The sequence below is a fragment of the Loxodonta africana genome, chromosome 18, assembly GCF_030014295.1.
Source record: "Loxodonta africana isolate mLoxAfr1 chromosome 18, mLoxAfr1.hap2, whole genome shotgun sequence".
Taxonomy (NCBI): Eukaryota; Metazoa; Chordata; class Mammalia; order Proboscidea; family Elephantidae; genus Loxodonta; species Loxodonta africana.
Window position 1 is genome coordinate 17,572,173 of NC_087359.1, and position 21,941 is coordinate 17,594,113.

At 47.3% G+C, this 21,941-nt stretch overlaps 1 protein-coding gene across 4 annotated transcripts; it reads left to right on the forward strand.

Moving 5' to 3' along the window:
* The first annotated feature begins 551 nt into the window (after positions 1-551).
* On the forward strand, positions 552-21,917 carry SLC25A19 (solute carrier family 25 member 19). Of its 4 annotated transcripts, none has more exons than XM_003417263.4 (8): positions 552-1,055; positions 4,900-4,967; positions 5,135-5,304; positions 5,498-5,653; positions 7,337-7,507; positions 13,197-13,380; positions 14,444-14,574; positions 16,404-21,911. In XM_003417263.4, the coding sequence occupies exons 3-8, from the start codon at positions 5,173-5,175 to the stop codon at positions 16,584-16,586; spliced, it is 957 nt and encodes a 318-aa protein (XP_003417311.2). In that variant the 5' UTR covers positions 552-1,055; positions 4,900-4,967; positions 5,135-5,172; the 3' UTR covers positions 16,587-21,911. The 4 variants fall into 4 exon arrangements, 3 of the variants coding, with proteins under 3 accessions (XP_003417311.2, XP_064126830.1, XP_064126831.1); XM_064270760.1 differs by having other exon boundaries at positions 1,046-3,116; XM_064270761.1 differs by having other exon boundaries at positions 1,046-1,560.
* Positions 21,918-21,941: the final 24 nt, after the last annotated feature.

A 21,941-nucleotide genomic window follows, 5' to 3' on the forward strand; every position in this document is an offset into this window, starting at 1 on the left:
TACTTCCCTAATGGCCCACTTAACCATAAGTACGGTTTGTGAGTTCTGTGAGACATTGCAAAGAATTACTGAACCCAAAGAAACCAAAGACAGGAGGGAGAGTACTAAGGGGAGGGAGAGTAGTTGGTGTTAGAGATGATGGGGTGGTACTGCGGTTTGGAAAAGTTGGACATTTGGGATTATCTTTAACTTCTGCCTCATAGAAACCAGCTTTGTGCTGATCCTTATAAATTATTCATTTAGATACCAAAAGCATGATCCATAAAAGGAAAAAAATCAATAAATTGGACTTATTAAAATGAAAAACTGCTCTTTGAAACACACAAGGACGAAAAGACAAGCCACAAAGTGGGAGACGATATTTAAAATTGATATATAAAAGGCATCCATAAAACAAAGAATTTTCAAAATTCAACAATAAGAAATGTCTTCCGTAAATATGACTACACTTTTTTATAATGAGAAATTATGTATTACAAACCTTAAGAAAACAAACTCTCTACTCCGGCCGGTTCGCTCTGGTATTAAAAACCCCCATGTTTTCACCCAGGCCCTCCGGGTTTTTGCTAGACTTCCTGCCATCTTTTCCAAGTTTATATTACGCCGGTTCTAAGACAACTAGGGTCTATAGGTAAGCAGGTCAAGTTCAGGACGCCCTAACCCTCTCCTTCAGCCGCAGTACGACTTCCGAAAGACACGCCACTCAGCGCGACGACCTCTAATGGCGCAGCGGACTACGTAGCCAACCTCCTCCCGACGGGCCGGTAACGTCCGCATACGCATGCGCGCATAGCGGGACTACATCCCCCAGGAGGCCCTGCGCCTCCCTGCGGAAACCCTTGGTAGAGGAGGACTACATTACCCAGGAACTCCTTGAGGGAGGCGGTCACTAGGCCACGAGCGTAACGCATTGATCTAGCCGCTGTCGTAGGCTGCGCGATGATTGGCCCAGGATTCCGTCAGTTATCGCTCGCTCAGTTGGGTTTTGCTGTTGGACCGCTTGAGGAGGGAGGGAGAGGAGAGTGCGGGGAGCCGGGCCGTGCCTGTGGAGCAGGGTGAGTGACCTCTACTTACGCCCTCTTCACCGCCCCCCCGGGGACTCCACCCTGGAGACCCGAGGACGGCCTGGGGGAGCACACACGCGCGGGTGCCCACGCTGGGAGGGACCGTACGCACACGTGTCACACCCGACCTGAGAAGCATCTTGTGGGCGCGGGAGGCACCTCGACAGATGCACGACCACCTTGCGGGCGTCCTGAACTCGGGGCGAAAACACACCCTGCGGCACACCTGGATACCTGTGTACACGCGTGGGGACATCTGCAGAGAACCTGCAGGCTGAAAAGGCTGGGCACATGCGTACGCGAGCGCTCACTTTCACCTCAGGACACCTGTGTACCTGTACACTGGGGCTTCCGCAGACAGAGAAGGAGGATAAAGGCGAACTCTTACCACACACCCCACACACCCTGCCACTCACACCAGCAGCCGCCGGTCTCTGGCACTGCATATCTTCTGGGCGTTGTTTTATATGAAGGAATTTTTGAACAAATATAAAAAGTGAGGTCACCATTGAATTTACGTATTTAACAAGTTCTTTTACGTTATTGTTGTTAGTGGCCTTCCAGTGGCTTCCTACTCATGGTGACCCCATGCGTGCAGGATAAAACTGCACTCTATGGGCTTTTCAAGGCTGCGATCTCTTGTAAGCAGATGGCCAGGTCTGTCTTCCCGGGCGCCCCTGCGTGAATTCCAATGACCAACCTTTTGGCTAGTAATCCAGCGATTAACCATTCACCATATAGCATCTTGCATGATCCTCCCAGCTCTCTGGGCTACCCAGGGCAGACATCATGCTCATTTTCCAGAAGATAAAACTGAGCCCAGGTTAAAGAAACCTGTCCAAGGTACATGGGGGAGGCAGCACTTGAATTTAGGCTTCTTGATCTGAGGTCTAAACTTATGTCAGCTGTGCTGAGCTGCTTATTTATAGAAATGTCTCTTGCACAACCCAGCCACCCCCACCACCTCAGGTGGTGGTTCTTGCAGTTATAGGCAGGGCTCCCTGAGTGAAGACCCTGATCCCTCCAGTCCCATCCTGAAACAGACCCATAACATCTGTGCCTCACCAGGGCTCCCTCCCCCCAGAGTGACCTCAGCAGTCTCTGGGTAACCTTGGGAGAGGCCTTGCCTCCAAATCACTTGCCCTATCTCCGAACTGCACCTTGCCAGGAACAACTTGAGTTTTGTCACAGAGAGGTGGATGGGAAAGGCCAGGTCTCTTCATTTGAGGTATGGGAAGGCATCAAGAAACGGGCACATTCCTGGCAGGAGTTAGGAGGTTTCATACCATTAGACTTGTAATAAAATGGAGTTTTAGAATACTTTGCCAGTAGAGCCCCATGGAAATGTCTTGTTAATTTTAAGGATATAGTCAAGCATTACTTTGGTCTTTCAGAAAAGTGTTTGAGGACTTGGAGCTGAATTCCAAAGCCCCAGAGTTCCAGGGTGGGTGAGAGGAGAAAAAGAAGCAATGATGGGGTTGGAGAGAGAGAAGGAAAGGACACTTTTGCTCTGAGGTTGTCATTGTGTGAGTAGTGACTTCCCCATTACTAAAGGTATTCGAGAACTACGTAACCTCTGAGGTCCCTTCTAAATTCGTTTTATATGTATATATATATATATATTTTTTCCCATAACAAATTCAAACTATAGAAGTGTATAAAGATGCAGGGAGAGACCTACCCTCTCTTTCCCTTTGCAACCCTTCCCCCAAAAATCACCTTACTGATAATCTGATGGTGTGTATACCATTACAGACCTTTTCCCATGTTTTTATACAGTTGTACAGAGTACATATAGGTCTTGCTGTTTTTCCTTTACAGAAATGGGATTATACTATACATACTGTTCCAAGACCTGCTTTTTTCATGCTGTTGTGACCGTTGGTGACGTAGTGGTTAAGAGCTTGGCTGCAAACCAAAAGGTCGGCAGTTTGAATCCACCAGCCGCTCCTTGGAGACTCTTTGGGACAGTTCTACTCTGCCCTGTAAAGTCGCTATAAGTTGGAATCCACTCAATGGCAGCAGGTTTGGTTTATTATGACACCTTTGCAAGTAAGTGTGTAACTCAGGCTCCTTCTTTGTAATGGCTGCCCAGTATTCCCCTGCGTGGATGTGACTTAGTGTGTTTATCCATCCCTCAACTGATGAGCAGAGGAGTCCTGGTGGTGCAGTGGCTAAAGCTCTTGGCTGCTAAATGCAATGTCAGCAGTTTGAATCCACCAGCCGGTCTACAGCAGAAAGATGTGGCAGTCTGCCTCCGTAAAGATTTCAGCCTTGGAAACCCTACGGGACAGTTCTGTTCTGTCCTATTACAGGATCACTATGAGTCAGCATCTACTTGATGGCAACGGGTTTGAATTTTTTTGGTTTGATTGATGAGCATTTAGGTTGTATCCAGTTTTACAAATAATGATGCAATATAGAACATTCTGTACACCCATGCTAGTATTTCTCTAGATCAGTGGCTCTCAAATAGGGCCAGTTTTGCCCCCAGGGGACTTTTAGCAATGGCCGGAGACATTTTTGATTGTTACCTGGGTTGGGGGAGGGGGGTGGTACTTGCATTAAGTGGGTAGAGATCAGGGATGCTACTAAACATCCTACAGTGCACAGGACAGCCCCAGAGTGAGGGATCATTCTGTCCAAAATGTCAATAACGGCATATAGAGAAACCCTGATCTAGATAAAAATGGAATTAAGTATTTTCAAAATAAATGTATATTAAAAAGTCCCGAGTGCCCAACAAATTACGCATAGCTACTTAGGAGAATATTATTCAGCCTTTCAAAACAACACTTTTGAAGATCATGTGGCAACATGGAAACGTGCTGTGACAGTTTACATTTTTAAAGCCAGGAGACAGAATTGTGTAAAATAGGTAAAAGCCATGAACAGGAGAAAAACTAGAGGGAAATAACATGAAGTCAAAAGCGTTAAGATGGTTTTCTTTTTCCCTCTCTTCTACACGTTACTTCTACAACCTAAAAGGAATGTGGTTTTTAATCATTTATTCATTAATTGGTTTTAAAGCATTTGATATGTGTCGGGCACTGTGCTGGTCCTTGGAGATAAATACAGAGGTAATTAGCCTGCCTAAATCCTGCCCATATGGAGCCTGCCTCCTATGGGAATACACATTGGCAAGTGTTAGAATGCAAGGGAGAAAATAAATACAACATGTGGTGGAGACAGGAGGGGAGCAGGGAGGGCCTCTTGGAGGAGGTGGTCTTCAAGTGAGCTCTGATAGATGAGAGGAGCCAGCCTTGTAAAGAGCAAAGGTGGGGGGAGTGTATTATAGACGTGGGAACAGTAGGCACAATGCAAGGCGGTAGATAAGAGTGCACTCAGCATTTTCTACAACCTGGTCAGAAGCACTGAGATCACACTGGTGAAAGCGGGGGAAGGGGACCAGTGGTCCAGAGTGAGATTGAAGAGGTCACCAGGGTCTGGATCCGACGGGCCCATCATTTAATAGAGTGGCTCAGCTCCACTGCTGCAGGATGGGCCTGGGGGGTGTGAGGTAAATGGGAAAGGGAGGTGCCAAGGGGCTCGGGGCTGCTGGGCTCTCCGTTAGGTTCACATGGGTTGTTAGAGAATCCCAAGCCCTGCTCTCTGACTCTGCATGTCTGAGAGTACCCCCAGTGTTCAGCTGTTGTGGATTCTGTTCACACTCAAATGCAGCCCAGGACTTGACCTCAGCAGAGGTGTACCCTCAAAGCCAGAGGTCATTGGGAAGCCCAGTGGTCTGTGGAAGTGAACATTTCCTACCAGTCTTGCTCATGCATTTAGTCAACAAATATGTTTTGTGCACTGACGGTGACAGTCTCTGTTCCAGGCACTGGAAGTCCAGTGAAGAACAGATGAGGCCTAGCCTTGTGTCCGTGGAGCTCACATTCTGGTGGGGTGAGTCCAGAAACAAATGCCCAGTATGAATGTCCCCAAGTAACTCATGCTATAAAGAGGAGTGAAGCAGGGGAAGGGGCCACAGCGGTGCTGGTCAGGAGGCGGTGTTCAAGCAGACACCATAAGGAATCTGCCTTTGTGCTTATTCCCCGGCTGTTTGCATTTAGCTCGTTGCCGATGGACACTGTAAGGGCCAGAGGCAGGAATGGTCGGCTATGACCCCAGAGCAGATGGCAGGAATATCTCCAAGTTCGAGGTGGCCGTGGCTGGCTCTGTGTCTGGACTTGTCACTCGGGCGCTGGTCAGCCCCCTGGACGTCATCAAGATCCGTTTCCAGGTATCCTTTCCTCCTTTGTCCATGCGGTGAGCTGGAGGCCAAGTTCTATGTCTTGCAAAGACAGCTCCTAGAACTTGGCGTTGTTTGGCAAAGGTGAAGCACTTCTCCATTACCTTCATTATTGTTTCTGAAAGTTCTACTTCTCACCCTACCCCAACCCCTATCATCTGACCTTTTCCACCTTGATTCCCAGCTTCAGATTGAGCGCCTGTCCCGCAGTGACCCCAGTGCAAAATACCATGGCATCCTACAGGCAGGGAGACAGATTCTGCAGGAGGAGGGCCCAGCGGCTTTCTGGAAAGGACACATCCCAGCCCAGCTTCTCTCCATAGGCTATGGAGCTGTGCAAGTAGGTGGCAGGGGGTTTGGCCAGGTCCCTCGGGTGACACTTGCTCAGTGGAGGGGCACAGAGAGGGTGAGACCAGCAGGGACACTGCCTGGGATTGGTCAGGAAGAGGCAGTCCACACCCTACTCACTTAATGGGAACCTGCCAGACCAATTGGAAGCTTGGTCAGACTGAGCTGTATCATGGGTGTTCCCTTCCTCCTGTACCTACCCTCAGCAGGGGACATCCACCCTCAGTGGGGGTTCAGCAGCGAGAGACTGCTAGGTGTTGCACCCAGCAGGCTGTCTAAACATGATGGCCCTGACAAGGCTGGGTAAATGGCGATACTCATGCTTTCTGTTTTGAAGTTGCATTTTCACCTGTGTGACCCATTTGAATGTCACAGCAGCATCATGAGGAAGGTAGAGCAGGTGTTGTGTGGATCACAGAGAGTTTAAGCAAGTTGCCTGGGGTCACACGGCCTGTTAGTGGGGAGGCTAGGATTGCAATCCTGGCTTCTTGACTTTAAGTTAATCATTTGTTCAACTAAGCGCCAGTATATTTCATAGTAGTCGTAGTGGTAGTAGCCATCTTGTACAAAGCTGATATGGGCCAGGCCCTGTTTTAAGCACTTTACATATATTACGTCATAATAATCCTTTGAGGTAGGTTCTCTTGTCACTCCTCATTTATACCTGAGAAGACTGAGGCAAAGAGGTTAGGTAATTAAACCAGAGTCACGTAGCTAGGAAGTGGCAGAGCCAGGATTGCCACCCAGGCCGGCTAGCGCCAGTGATGTCCCCTATTCCTCCTACTACATCACGCTGATTGCTCAAGTCAGGTGTATGCTGAGGTGACAGGCCTCTGCTGTCCCATCTCTGCACCTGGCACACGTAAACATTGCAGTGTAATGACATGTTGTTCTCAGGAAACCAGGCCACTTGGAGCTGGCTGGAGGAAGAGCTGAGTGTTGGGGCTACACCATGGAATGATTCCCACAGAAGCTCTGCTCCCGGGTGCTCTCTGCCAAGAATCAGCTAATGACCATCTTTTCCTAGTTTTCAGAAAATTAAGTTAATGGATGGAACTTTCTGATATAAAAAATGTTCTGGGCACCGTTATAGCTCAGTAATGAAGTCACTCCTGAGGTTTACCCTTCAGCCAAAGATTAGACAGGCCCAGAAAACAAAACCAGACTAAGGGGGCACACCAACCCAGAGGCAAGGACCAAAAGGCAGGAGGAGACAGGAAAGCTGGTAATAGGGAACCCGAGGTCGAGAAGGGGAGAGTGCTGACATGCCGTGGGGTTGGTAACTAATGTCACAAAACAATATGTGTACTAATTCTTTAATAAGAAGCTAGTTTGCTCTGTAAACTTCCATCTGAAGTATAATAAAAATAATAATAATACCTGAGGGGAAAAAAGTTCCATGTATTTCCTTAGTCCTTTTTTTTTTGGCTCTACTCAAATAGAGTATCAGATAGCATCTGATTTCTGCACGGGATTATATATTGATTCCGTTCCGTCACCATCTTCTCACCTTGCGCCCAGGCCCCACCTGGGTTATGGGCTGGTGCTGGGGAGTGTGTGGTCCCTGCTTATCCCTACACCTGGGCCCTACCTGGGTTACTGGCGGGTACTGGGGAGTGCGTGGTCTCAGCCTTGTTCCCTGGGCTGTCCCTGACTTTCTTGTTCACTCTTTCAGTTTTTGTCTTTTGAGCTGCTGACTGAGCTGGTGCACAGAGCCAGCGTGTACGATGCCCGCGACGTCTCAGTGCACTTTGTGTGTGGCGGCCTGTCTGCCTGCGCAGCCACCCTCGCCGTGCACCCTGTGGATGTTCTGCGCACTCGCTTTGCAGCTCAGGGTGAGCCCAAGGTGAGTGGACAGGGGCCAGGGAAGGGGAACAGAGGCAGGTGTTCCAGGTGTGCTGTTCTTTTTCCTTAGAGAAAACAAAGCCAGGAGAACCTTGGATTTTCACTTCGCCACACGGCTCGTCTGTAGAGCCTTTAATGGTGTGCTCAGCACCAGGCAAGGTGCAGGAGCTCACAGTTCACTGGGAGTCAGAACTACAGGTATGAAATGGAACAAATAAATACCACACAGCACGCTGGGCCAGAGAAGGTGGCTGAGAAAGCGAGACATGAGGGCCTGTCTCTGTGTTATTGCAAGAGCGTGTCTGCTTTCCACAAAGAATGGGTTGGAGGAAATGGGATAGTTGAGTCAGACTTAAGGAAGAACCTACTGAGAAAGCAAGGGAGTGAACCCTGAAATAGACCTCCCCACCATAATCTCTGTTTCCTGAACATATTTAAGAATAGCATCATGTACGTGTGTGTATGTGTGTGTGTTCTCAACCAAGAAAGAAGACTTTTTCTGTCTTCTTTTTTAGGATACTGTTGGTGGAGAAGTACTCTGCATAAAAATTTGATCTGGGACCAGTTAAGAATAACTGTTGTTTCAGTTCTTTTGTGTTGCTTAGGGTGGAGACATTGGGTGGGATGGTGGCCCTTTTGTTTAAAAGACACCCTGATGACTTTTTGTTTGAGAAGGGCAGAGTCCCCAGGGAAAAGTCTGGAAGTAAACGATGGGGCATAAGAGCTACATTGCTCTGTATGATAATTCAGTAGAAAGTTGGAGTTTTGGGGTGACTGCTCTGGTGGTGAAATGGGATAACAGGCAGAGAGATGGGGTAGGAGAGGGTGTTTATAGATGGGACAGACAGACCTCAGCAATATGGTGGCTGATGGGCTGAAGAAAAGTTGGCTGGTGACAATCCTTTAACTTTTCTGTTCAGCCTTGGAAACCTTACAGGGCAGTCCTACTCTGTCTTATAAGGTCACTATGAGTCCGAATCGACTCAGTGGCAACAGGTATAATAATATGTTTAACTTTATAAGAAAATGCCAAACTGTTTTCCCCAAGTGGCTATACCATTTGCATTCCCACCAGCAATTCCAGCTGCCCCACATCCTCACCAATACTTAGTATTACCAGTTTAAAATGTTTATTTTATTTTTAAAAACTTTAGCCATTGTAATAGGTATGTAGTGGCATCTCATTGTGCTTTTAATTTACACTTCTTTAGTGACTAACGTTGAGTATTTTTTCAAGTACTTATTTGCCATCTATGTATCTTCTCTGGTAAAGTAGCTGTTCAGATCTTTTGTCCATTTTGTATTGGATGGTTTATTTTTTTATTCTTGAATTTTCAGAGTTCTTTATATATTCTGGATACAAGTCCTTTATCAGAGAAGCTTTTGCACACACTTTTTCTGAGTCTGTGGCTTGTGTTTTCATTTCCTTAGCAGTGTCTTTCAAATAGCAGCAATTTTAAATTTTGATGAAGTCTAATTTATCAGTTTCTTCTTTTATGGATTGTGCTTTTGCAGCTGTGTCTAAGAAATCTTGACCTAACCCAGGGTCACAGAGATGTTCTTCCAAGACCTCTTGTTTTCTGAATCTTACCTCTTTAAAAGTGTTGTTGTTAGGTACCGTCGAGTCAGTTCCGACTCATAGCGACCCTGTGCACAACAGAATGAAACACTGTCCAGTCCTGCGCCATCCTTACAATCATTGTTATCCTTGAGCTCATTGTTGCAGCCACTGTGTCAATCCACCTCATTGAGAGTCTTCCTCTTTTCCGCTGACCCTGTACTCTGCCAAGCATGATGACCTTCTCCAGGGACTGAGCCCTCCTGACGACATGTCCAAATTATGTAAGATGCAGTCTTGCTGTCCTTGCTACTAAGGAGCATTCTGGTTGTACTTCTTCTAAGACAGATTTGTTTGTTCATTTGGGAGTCCATGGTATATTCCATATTCTTTGCCAACATCACAATTCAAAGGCATCAGTTCATCTTCAGTCTTCCTTATTCATTATCCAGCTTTCGTATGCATATGATGCGATTGAAAATACCATGGCTTGGGTCAGGCACACCTTAGTCTTCAAGGTGACATCTTTGCTCTTCAACACTTTAAAGAGGTCCTTTGCAGCAGATTTACCGAATGCAACGCGTCTTTTGATTTCTTGACTGCTGTTTCCATGGGTGTTGATTGTGGATCCAAGTAAAATGAAATCCTTGACAACTTCAGTCTTTTCTCCGTTTATCATGATGTTGCTCATTGGTCCAATTGTAAGGATTTTTGTTTTTTTTATGTTGAGGCGTAATCCATACTGAAGGCTGTGGTCTTTGATCTTCATTAGTAAGTGCTTGAAGTCCTCTTCACTTTCAGCAAGCAAGGTTGTGTCATCTGCATAACGCAGGTTGTTAATGAGTCTTCCTCCAATCCTGGCGCCCCGTTCTTCATATAGTCCAGCTTCTCGGATTATTTGCTCAGCATACAGATTGAATAGGTAAGGTGAAAGACTACAACCTTGAGGCATACCTTTCCTGACTTTAAACTAATCGGTATCCCCTTGTTCTGTCTGAACAACTGCCTCTTGATCTTTGTAAAGGTTCCTCATGAGCACAATTAAGTGTTCTGGAATTCCCATTATTTGCAATGTTACCCATAATTTGTTATGATCCACACAGTCAATTGCCTTTGCATAGTCAATGAAACACGGGTAAACATCCTTCTGGTATTCTCTGCTTTCAGCCAGGATCCATCTGATATCAGCAATGATATCCCTAGGTCCACGTCCTCTTCTGAAACTGGCCTGAATTTCTGGCAGTTCCCTGTCGAGATACTGCTGCAGCCGTTTGTGAATGATCTTCAGCAAAATCTTGCTTGCATGTGATGTTAATGATACTGTTCTATAATTTCCACATTCGGTTGGCTCACCTTTCTTGAGAATAGGCATAAATATGGATCTCTTCCAGTCAGTTGGCCAGGAAGCTGTCTTCCATATTTTGTGAATTTCTTTAAAAGTAGATCTCCTTTCATCATGGAGGCAATACCTTCTCTATGGTCTGAGAATATTAGTTATAGTGTTGTGGGTGATTTCTTTTTTATTCAGTTCTCTTCTGCTCTCTGTGCTGTCTCTTTCTTCCAAATTTTTCACCGCATTTGATCTATTTGGTCCCTGATTCTTTTGTTGTTGTTGTTGAGAGTATATACAGGAAAACATACACCAATTCAAGAGTTTATACGTGTACATTTCGGTGACATTGATTACATTCTTCAAGTTGTGCAGCCATTCTCACACTACTTTTCTGCATTGTTCCTTCCCCATGAACATACATACACTCACTGTCCCCTAGATAGTTTCCTATCTAATCTTTCAAGTTGCTGTTGTCAGTTTGATCCCGTATAGATAGATCTTGAAAGACCACAGTGCTCAAGCAAGACATTCTTTACTAGTTAAGCTAAACTATTATTTGGTTTTAAGAAGACTTCAGGGAATATTTTTAGTTTAAGGTTTAAAGATTATCTCAGGACAACAGTTTCAGGAGTTTATGCAGCCCCCATGGCACCAGAAAGTGTGGATTCCAAAAGAATCTGAAATTCTGTTCTGCATATCCCCCTTTTTTTTTTTACATTTTTAAAAATTTTTATTGTGCTTTAAGTGAAAGTTTACACATCACATCAGTCTTCCATACAAAAATTTATATACACCTTGCTATATACTCCTAATTGCTCTCCCCCTAATGAGACAGCATACTCCTTCCCTCCACTCTTTCTTTTCGTGTCCATTCTGCCATCTTCTGACTCCCTCTGCCCTCTCATCTCCCCCCCTACCCCCCAGATAGGAGATGCCCACATAGTCTCATGTGTCTACTTGATCCAAAAAGCTCATTCTTCACCAGCATCATTGTCTTCCCCATTGTCCAGTCCAATTCCTGTCTGAAGAGTTGGCTTTGGGAATGGTTCCTGTCTTGGGCTAACAGAAGGTCTGGGGGACATGATTGCTAGGGTTCTTCTAGTCTCAGTCAGACCATTAACTCTGGTCTTTTTACGAGAATTGGGGTCTGCATCTCACTGCTCTCCTGCTCCCTCAGGGGTTCCCTTTTGTGTTCCCTGTCAGGGCAGTCATCGGTTGTAGCCAGGCACCATCTAGTTCTCCTGGTCTCAGGCTGATGTAATCTCTGGTTTATGTGCCCCTTTCTGTCTCTTGGGATCATAATTGCCTTGTGTCTTTGGTGTTCTTCGTTCTCCTTTGCTCCAGGTGAGTTGCATATTCCCCCTTTTGATCAGGATTTTTTTATGTAATCTTTGATCAAAATGTTCAATAATGGTAGCTGGGTACCATCCAGTTCTTTTGGTCTTATAGAAAACTGGTCTCTGTTTTTAATGAAGGTTTTCCCTAGATATCTGGGCACCCTTGGCTGCCAGCCCAGTATTAAAAGGGAGGAACAGAGAAGCAGAGGAGGAGCTCTGGGTACGGGCAGGCTCATTGCCCACTGGCTTCCCTTAGGGCCTGGCTCTTCATAGGTGTCCCCAGGGCAGAGTCCTTCAGTGTAGCTGCCCGTGTCTGGGGGCCAAGAGGTAGGGTTCTCCCTGTCACCCCATTTCAGTGCATTCCTCCCTGTACCCAGAGCTGGACTGTGTCAGAGCCCCTCTGGTTCATTTCAAATACTGTTGGTTTAACAGAAGGTTACAAAGAAAAACCAGTGACCTCTGGTCTTCTTGCGGAGACATTGCCTGCTGAGAGTATAATAAACAAAACCAAACCTGTTGCCATCAAGTGGATTCCGACTCATAGCAACCCTATAGGACCCAGTAGAGCTGCCCCGTAGGGTTTCCAAGGAGTGGTTGGTGGATTTGAACTGCCGACTTTTTGGTTAGCAGCCTGAGCTCTTAACCATTGTAGGGCTCCAACGTAGACAAGGGGGCACCTGGATAAGAAAAGTTAAATGCAGTGAAACCTGTGAGATCTGGAACTTGCCACGACTGCCTTGTTTTTCTGGATCTCTCAAGTTTTCGACCTTTGACAGGGTGCTTACTATTGCTTTCTAGTAAGAACTGTATCTCATTTTAGTGTCTCTGACATTTTAGTGTCTCTGACAGGTTTCCACCTTAACACAGGTTCTGACTTTCACAGGTTTTACTGTATATGCACATGGCAAAGAACCCAAACAGCATAAAACAGTATTTAGTGAATCACCCTCCTCCCCTGGCCTCCAAGCACCCCGTTTCCCTCCACGGAGGTGATCGCTGTGTATTCTTGGGGGGTAGTCTCTGCATCCCCAAGTGCTGTGTGTTTCCTCCACGGGCAACACGCCCACTCTTCTGCATCTTTCCATTTAACTAGATATTTGGGGGATTACTGCATATCAGTCATCTAGATTACACCATCCTGTTTTAACAGCCATGCTGTGTTCTTCTGAGTGGGCATACCATGATTTATGTAACCAGTCACCCCCACATGAGCAGTGCATCCAAAGTGACCATCTTGGGACGCATTTGTGTGTACATGTGGGTATATCTGTCATGTAAATTCCTAAAAAGGGAGTTGCTGGGAAACCTCACACTCTGAACTTCTGTCCAGCCTTTTCTTAGAATGCCCCCTTGGTATGAGAAATAACGATCCTGTTAGCTGGCTTTTAGACACACAGTGGGCCGGATCTGGGCCCAAAACCACTGTGCCATGCTCACTCAAGTCGCGTGCGTGTCTTTCCAGATCTATAAAACCCTCCGAGATGCCGTGGTGACCATGTACAGGACTGAAGGCCCCTTAGTCTTCTACAAGGGCTTGAACCCCACCTTGATTGCCATCTTCCCCTATGCCGGCTTCCAGTTCTCTTTTTACAGCTCCTTGAAGCAAGTGTATGAGTGGGCTGTGCCAGCTGAAGGAAAGACAAACGGTGAGCAGCCCCAGATGAAAGGGACTCTGTCACCATTCTACCTCGCCCCAACCCCCAATCCCTAACGTCTCCTCTGAATCACGTAGAAAATAAATTTTCCTGTCAGGAGGTAAGACACCACTGTTCTCTGTATCTGGCTCTGTAATGTAACCAAATAAATAAACAAATCCAGCAGCTTGCAGACGCCTTGGTTTTTCTAGCCCTTTCCTCACCCCTCATTGGCATCACTGGCATTCATTTCCAGCCATTGGTCATAGTTTTCGTTTTTGTCAGAGGTCCAACTTGCAAAATGCCTGTTTTTATTATTTTATCACATAGGGCAGATGGGGGGCGGGGTGGGCACCCTGTCCCTCTCCGTTCTTGAACAGGAGTCATGTTGTCATCGCAGTCTCTGCCTTCAGCAAGGGAGATCCCTGTGAGCAGGCTCCTCTCTTCCTGCCACCAGCAGTCCATCATCCTTCTTGCTTGTGTCTGGATCTCCTCATAGTGGTTAAGTGCTCAGCTGCTCACCAAGAGGTTGGCAGTTCTAACCCACCAGCTGCTCCATGGGAGAAAGCTGTGGCAGTCTGCCTCCGTAAAGGTTACAGCCTTGGAAACCCTGTGGGGCAGTTTTACTCTATTCCGTAGGGTTGTTATGAGTCTGAATCAGCCGGACGGCATACTACCACAGCAAGCCCCTCTGCCTGGCTATGGGTAGGGCTTCTAGAGGAGCCCTGATGGCACAGTGGTTAAAGCACCCAGCTGCTAGCCAGAAGGTCGGTGGTTTGAACCCACCAGCGGCTCCATGGGAGAAAGATGTGGCAGTCTGCTTCCATAAAGATTACAGCCTTGGAAACCCTATGGGGCAGTTCTACTCTGTCCTGTAGGGTCACTGTGAGTCAGAATTGACTCGAAAGCAATGGACCTGGTTCTTTTCTAGATTAAATTCCTCTTTGAGATCAAAGGATGCTTATGGGGTTTTGTTCTATGCTGCAGGATTAGACCCAATGGCCTCTGAGTTGTCTGTCAGGGACAGACTTTCCATTGTAACATTTCTGCCCCCAATCTCACTTTTTTGGTTCAGGGAACCTCAAAAATCTGCTTTGTGGCAGCGGAGCCGGAGTTATCAGCAAGACCCTTACGTACCCTCTGGACCTCTTCAAGAAACGGCTGCAGGTTGGAGGGTTTGAGCAGGCCCGAGCCACCTTTGGTCAGGTGAGGCGTCCCCTGCAGACGGTTCTGATCTTGCTTCTCACTGGGCACGTGAAGGAACTGAGGGTCAGCTCCTGCCCAGCTGGACAGCATTACCCACCTCGGCCCTTTCACCCCAGCCTGTTCCCAGGGACCTGCAAGCACATGGGAAAGCCTCATGCAGCCCTGTGTTCATTGGATGCTACGGAAGGAGCCAGGGGAAGGAGGTTCCCAGTCTCTGCTCTTAAAAACTAGCCCCATTTGGGTTGTAGTATATGTAGATACTTGCATTACAAAGGTCCCCAAAATACCAAAGAACACAGAGAAAGAGGCCCAATCCCGGAGCATGGGGTTCTTCGCTTTGTGCTATACATGTTCCTGGGAAGGGGTAAAATAATCACATTTGAGCATTCGTGTTCAGAGAATCTCTCTGGAAGGTAGTTTTAGAGTGTTACCAGGCACTCCCCATGCAGTCTGCTTAGATTTTCACCAACTGGATTTTCATCTTCTCCTTTCGGAACCCTGGTTTTATAAAAGGCCACAGTGATATCTGTAGCAGTGGGGATGCCGCAGGATGGGTAGGAACGGGGCTTTCCCCTCCGGAACCTGAGATGTAGGGTGGAGGCGTGAAAGCACACACCTGCCAGGTACCCTAAGAGAAGGACAGCGTGGGACAAACGGGAGGCAGCAGAGGGACAGTGCGCCTGACCTGGGGAGGACAAAGAACTGGGTTTATGGTTGTTTTTTTTTTTTTTACAAAAGTAATGCATTTTCTTTGTGGGAAGATTTAGAAAATTCATACAGACAAAGAGAAAGATCAGCATCACCCATGACCCCATCACCACTAAGATCATCACCAGAACCTTTGGGTGTGGTTTCATGTATAAACACGTGTGTACATTTTTAAAGAAAATGGGATTGTACTGTAGACAAGGTTTTGTAACCTCCCTTTGCTGTTTACCACCTTGTCCTGAAGGGACGGTTTGGATTCAGCCAGCAGAGACCATGAGAACCAGGACAGAGGAGGGAGGGTCTACTCCCTATGGGGGCCAATTTGGTTTGGCCAGGGGTGAGAGGCCCACGTGGGAGATAAGGTCAGGAGGCTGAGGCCAGACACTGTCCTCATCACTGGGAGTTACTGGATTTGGAGGGGAGCAAGGCATGAGTAGGCTTTGCCTGGAGCCTAGGGTCTGGCAGCACTGTGTGGTCCACAGAGAAAGTGAGGCTGGAGGCACGGGGGCCAGGCTGGAGGTTGGGGTGCTGGTCAGGTCCCAAACAAACAAAACCAAACCCTCTGCCATCGAGTCAATTCCGACTCATAGCGACCCTATAGGACAGAGTAGAACTGCCCCATAGAGTTTCCAAGGAGCACCTGGAGGATTCGAACTGCTGACCTCTTGTTTAGCAGCTATAGCACTTAACCACTACACCACCAGGGTTTCCGCTGGTCAGGACAAGCACTAACAACGGCCAGATTCAGATCTGCTGCCCAAGTGGGTCAGGGTGGGATGGGGCTCAGAGTCACAGACCCTGTGGGAAGAGGATCTGGAGCTGTGAGCAGGGCCCTAGGTGCCAACAGTTGAGGCCAGTCAAACAGGGCCTGCCTGGGAAGGAGCTCTATCTGGCTGCTGATTTCCAGGCCCTACCTCTGTTAAGTCTGATGGAGCCCACTTGGAAGAGAAAGAGTGAGGCAAACTTATTCTCCTCCTGCTTGTTTTTGTATTCCTTCATCCAGCAAACATTTATGGAGAACTAGGATGTGCCAGGTGCTGCGTTGACAAAGGAAGAGAGCTGGCCAGTCCTATTTTAATCACTTCCTCCCTCGTCAACCAGAGTAACCTTCTTCTCCCCAGGTGCGAAGCTACAGGGGCCTCCTGGACTGTGCCAAGCAGGTTCTGCAAGAGGAAGGGTCCCGGGGCTTCTTCAAGGGCCTTTCACCCAGCCTGCTGAAGGCGGCTCTCTCCACAGGCCTTGTGTTCTTCTGGTATGAGTTGTTCTGTAACTTATTCCACCACATGAAGAAGGCAGACAGCTAGCTGTGAGGGAACTGAGGGTGACCTGGAAGTCTCTGACTGGAGCAACCTCCCGAGAGAAGACTGCATCTCCAATATCATGTTGCACTGAGAGGTGCTGCCTGGTCCATCCCTCCCAGCCAGCTATCCTGGGATGAGAGCCATCAGAGCAGGTAGCAGCTTCAGTCCCCTCCCTGCTAGGACCCCACCAGTAGGGCGGGGGTTTTCCCTGTGAGGAAATATGGGGAGAACACAGGACTTGGTTTGCAGGGCCCTGACAGTGCAAGTCAGAGAAGGAGCTTGAAGCTGTATCTCTTGTCTGTCCAGCCCACCCCAAAGGAAGCAGATGCCACACTTCTTCTCAGCCGCATCTGTCGGGGGGACCCTCCTGGGCTGGATAACCACAGCTTGAGCAGAAGGCTGAGGTCAGGCTCTTTGTAGGAGTCTGGTCCCCACACTTGGGTTGCGATTCCCACCAACTTATTTAATAGACATTAAAGCTAAAAGCAAATTCTTTATCGTTGTTGTGGTTGTTGTTGTGGTTAGGTGCATGGATGTACAACAGAAACACTGCCTGGTCCTACGCCATCCTTGCAATCCTTGCTATGTTTGAGCAGATTGTTGTAACCACTGTGTCAGTTCCTCTCGTCGAGGGTCCTCCTCTTTTTCACTGACCCTGTACTTTACCAAGGATGATGTCCTTCTCCAGGGACGGTTCCCTCCTAATAACATGTCCAAAGTCTCTGAGATAAAGTCTCACTGTCCTCATTTCTAAGGAGTATTCTGGATGTACTTCTTCAAAGACATCTTTGTTCATTCTTCTGGCAGTGCATGGTATATTCAATATTCTTTGTTAACACCATAATTCAAAGGCATCAAGTCTCCTGTCTTTCTCATTCATAGTCCAGCTTTTTCATGCCTATGAGGCAATTTAAGGTACCGTGGCTTGGGTCAGGTGCACCTTAGTCCTCAAAATGACATCTTCGGTTTTTAACAGTTTAAAGAGGTCTTTTGCAGCAGATTTGCCCAATGTGATAGATACATCCTTTGATTTCTTGACTGCTGCTTCCATGGGTTGATTGTGGATCCAAGTAAAATGAAATCCATGACAACTTCAGTCATTTCTCATGATGTCGTTTACTGGTCCAGTTGTGAGGATTTTTGTTTTCTTTATGTTGAGATGTAATCTATATTGAAGGCTTTAGTCTTTGATCTTTATGATTAAGTTCCTCAAGTCCTCTTCGCTTTCAGCAAGAAAGGTTGTGTCATCTGCATATTGCAGGTTGTTAATGAGTTCTCTAATCCTGGTGCCCGTTCTTCTTATAGCTGGCTTTTCAGATTACTTGCTCAGCATACAGATTGAATGAGTATGGTGAAAGGATACCATCTCGATGCACACCTTTCCTGATTTTAAACCACTCAGTATCACCAATACCCCTTGTTCTGTTCAAATGACTGCCTCTTGGTCTATGTACAGGTTCCACATGAGTATAATTAAGTGTTCTGGAATTCCCATTCTTTGCAATGTTATCCATAATTTGTTATGATCCACACAGTCAAATGCCTTTGCATAGTCAATAAAACACAAGTAAACATCTTTCTGGTGTTCTCTGCTTTCAGCCAGGATCCAGCTGACATCAGCAGTGACCTCCCCCGTTCCACATCCTCTTCTGAATCAGCTTGAATTTCTGGCAGTTCCCTGTTGATGCACTGCGGGAACTATTACTGGGTCTGAGTTATCTTCAGCAGTTTTACTTGCGTGTGATATTAATGATATTGTTCTATAATTTCCACGTTCTGTTTGTATTATTTCTCTAGTGCAGCTGTAACAGAAATACCACAAGTGAATGGCTTAATCAAACGGAAGTTTATTCTCTCACAGCTTAGGAGGCTAGAAGTCTGAATTCAGGGTGCCAGCTTGAGGGGAAGGCTTTCTCTCTATATCATTTTCTTGTCATCAGTCTAGGAGCTTGTGAGGGCAAGGACCCTGACCAAAGGACATGCTCCACTCTTGGTTTTTCTTGCTTGATGGTAATGAGGTCCTTCTCTGCTCGATTCTCTCTTTTGTATCTCAAGAGATTGACTCAAGATACAACCTAATCTTATAGATTGAGTCCTGCCTCATTAACATAACTGCCTCTAATCCTGTCTTATTAACATCATAGAGGTTAGGATTTACAACACATAGGATAATCACATCAGGTCACAAAATGGTGGACAACCACACAATACTGGGAATCATTGCCTAGAGCTAAGCTGATACACATTTTTGGGTGACACAATCCATAACACCATTGAATCACCTTTCTTTAGATTGGGCTTGAATATGGATCTCTTCCAGTCTGTTGGCCAGGTATCTGGTCTTCCAAATTTCTTGGCATAGACAAGTGAGCGTTTTCAGTGTTGCATCCATTTGTTGAAACATCTCAGTGGATATTCTGTCAATTCCTGGAGCCTTGTTTTTCGCCAGTGCCTTCAGTATCATTGATTCTTGATCATATGCTACCTCCTGAAATGGCTAACCATGGACCACTTCTTTTTGGTACAATGACTGTACATCTTCTTTTGATGCATTCTGCATCATTCAATATTTTGCCCATAGACTCTTTCATTATTGCAACTCAAGACTTGATTTTTTTCTTTAGTTCATTCAGCTTGAGAAATGCTGAGCATTTTCTTCCATTTTGGTTTTCTATCTCCAGGTCTTTGCACATTTCATTTTGATACTTTGTCTTCTGAAGCTGCCCTTTGAAATTTTTTGTTCATCTCTTTTACGTGATCATTTCTTTTGTTTGCTTTAGCTACTCTACATTCAAGAGCAAGTTTCACAGTCTCTTCTGATATCCCTTTTGATCTTTTCTTTCTTTCCTGTCCTTTTCATGACCTTTTGCTTCTTGCGTAATGTCCTTGATGTCATCTGACAACTCGTCTGGCCTATTAGTGTTCAATGCTTCAAATCTGTTCTTGAGATGGTCTCTAAATTCAGGTGGGATATACTCATAGTTAACTTTGACTCTCGTGGGCTTGTTCTAATTTTCTTCAACTTGAGCTTGCATATGGGCAATTGATGGTGTTCTGCAGTCATTCTTTGGCCTTGTTCTGACTGATGATATTGAGCTTCTCCCTCGTCTTTCCACAGATGTAGTCAATTTGATTCCTGTGTATTCCATCCAGCAAGGTCCAAGTGTCTAGCCGCCATTTATGTTGTTGAAAAAAGGTATTTGCAATGAGTAAGTTGTTGGTCTTCCAAAACTCCATCATGCCCTCTACAGCGTCATTTCTGTCACTAAGGCCATATTTTCCAACTACCAAGCCTTCTTGTTTCCAACTTTTGTATTCCAATCACCAGTAATTATTGATGCATCTTGATTGCATGTTTAATCAATTTCAGACTGCAGAAGTTGGTAAAAATCTTAAATTTCTTCATCTTTGGAGTTCATGGTTGGTGAGTAAATTTGAGTAATAGTCTGTATTAACTGGTCTTCCTTGTTGGGTATGGATATCATCCTATCACTGACACCATTGTACTTCAGGATAGATCTTGAAATGGTCTTTTGACGATGAATGTGATGCCATTCCTTATCTTACCCCTCCGCTTTTCCACACAAATCACACCCCTTCTCACAGTGTGAGGGAAGGGACACTGCCCTCCCCAGCTCCATTCTTCTCCACAGCTGCAGCCCTCAGCAAGCTCTGCTTTAGTGCTGCAGGGAGATTGCCAGGTGAAGGTGGTAAGTTGGGGAAAGGGGGTGCTGATGAGGAGGAGGAGAGGAGAAAGGTGGCAGCCCTAGCCCCTGTCTACCTTGGTCTGCCCTCCTTTTACTGGGTGCTGGGCCAGCCCTCCGGGGCAAGTGGGAGTTCACAGCTGGCCCAGCTAGCATTGGGGTGCCCCTCCTTGGCCCAGAGCATGGCACTGTATGTAGACCCCAACTTTGTGACCCCAAAAGGCCACGAGTCTGAAGCAGCCCAGTGAAAGGGATGGCCGGAGGAAGGGGTTGGGCAGCCAGCCAGCCCTGAGAGGACCCATTTAGTGCCCAGGAGGGGTTGTCAGCAGCAGGAGCCCCAAGAGATGTTTATCTAGACACAGAGGAGACACTTCAGTTAGGGGTATGAGAGGAGAAGAAAATCCACAACACAACCACCACGTTTCCATCCTTGCTCACCAGCCCCCTTCCCTCCAGCCTGCTAGCTGGCTTCAACAGTGGAGCTAGGATGGAGGAGCAAGTGGACTCCTAACCAGGCCTTAACCCAGCCTGAGTGGGGAGCCTGCCCTCGCTCCGGGCTCTTGCTCCAGCCTTTGCCCTGACTAGTTGCTGGGGAAGACCCCTGCCAGGAGCAGGTGGAGGTGGGTGTCTGGCTCTGGTCCTGGGCCCCTTCTATACTGTTATTGCCCCCTGGCCTGGTCTGGCGTTTGTGGTGTGCCTCGGTCCTGGACACAGACGTCTCCTCTGCCCTTGGCTTGCCTTGCCTTGGCTGCTGGAGGGGTGTTTAAGGCTTGGGCCTCTGACTGCAGGAGGCGGCTGCCTGCGTGTGTTTCTTATGAAATTCCAGAGTGAGTCTATTGCAGTAAAGTTTATTCTCAGTTTTTTTTATGCTGTAGATGAGAGTTCTCTGCCCCAGCCTTTTCCAAGTAACCGCTTTGGGGACTCTTTGTAAAAGGAGGGGAGAACTTTGGCAACAAGCAGCTGCCATGCACACCCCCTCTTGTCCAAGCCGACGGAGAAGGCAGTAGTTCTGCCATCCTCTGGGTGCCCACAACCTGAAGTCGACCTCCCTGGGCAGCCTGGGGAGGGGCGGGAGGACGGGGAACACAACACGGTGCAGTTCTTGGGCTGCGTGGTCAGCCAGCCTCTCAGCCCCAGTCAAGAAAGACCGAGTCAGGGGGCTTGCTCAACTTCCAGGTCGCTTCCAACACCCTGCCTGGCATACACTAACAATTGTGACCCATTTCTTGGACTGCCCACTTGATTTTAAACTTATTTTACCAGATTCCTTAGTACTTAGAGTAGAAGAGGGGGATAGTGGGATTTGATCCAGCCTCAACGGCCCCCCTGCGTCTCCTCTGCCATGGGAGTAAGAGTGGGGACCCTGGCCTCTCACGTGTGATGATCCTGCCCCTCCAGCCTTCCAGCCCACCCTCCCCTCCACTCTGGCTGGACCGCGCCCTCTCCAGGCTTCTCCCACCCTGTGCGGCATGCCCGCGTCTCCTTTTTGACCCTATTAACCTGAACCCCGGCGTGGGGAACGGAGGGGTGCCCATGTTAAGCCCGAAGGTTTCAAGCAGGCCAGGAAGCAGGTGCAGCCCAGCGCCTACGAGCCGTTGTGGTCCCACGCGGGGACGGGGCTTAGTGGGTGAGGAGGGGACAGGGGCAGAGTGAG

What these genes read in the sequence shown, in the direction of transcription:
- SLC25A19 (XM_003417263.4), top strand. Translation starts at nt 5,173, where the DNA reads ATGGTCGGCTATGACCCCAGAGCAGATGGCAGGAATATCTCCAAGTTC. An exon ending in TCATCAAGATCCGTTTCCAG is followed by an intron (nt 5,305 to 5,497) that starts GTATCCTTTCCT and finishes CTTGATTCCCAG; the next exon opens with CTTCAGATTGAGCGCCTGTC. An exon ending in CAGCTCAGGGTGAGCCCAAG is followed by an intron (nt 7,508 to 13,196) that starts GTGAGTGGACAG and finishes GTGTCTTTCCAG; the next exon opens with ATCTATAAAACCCTCCGAGA.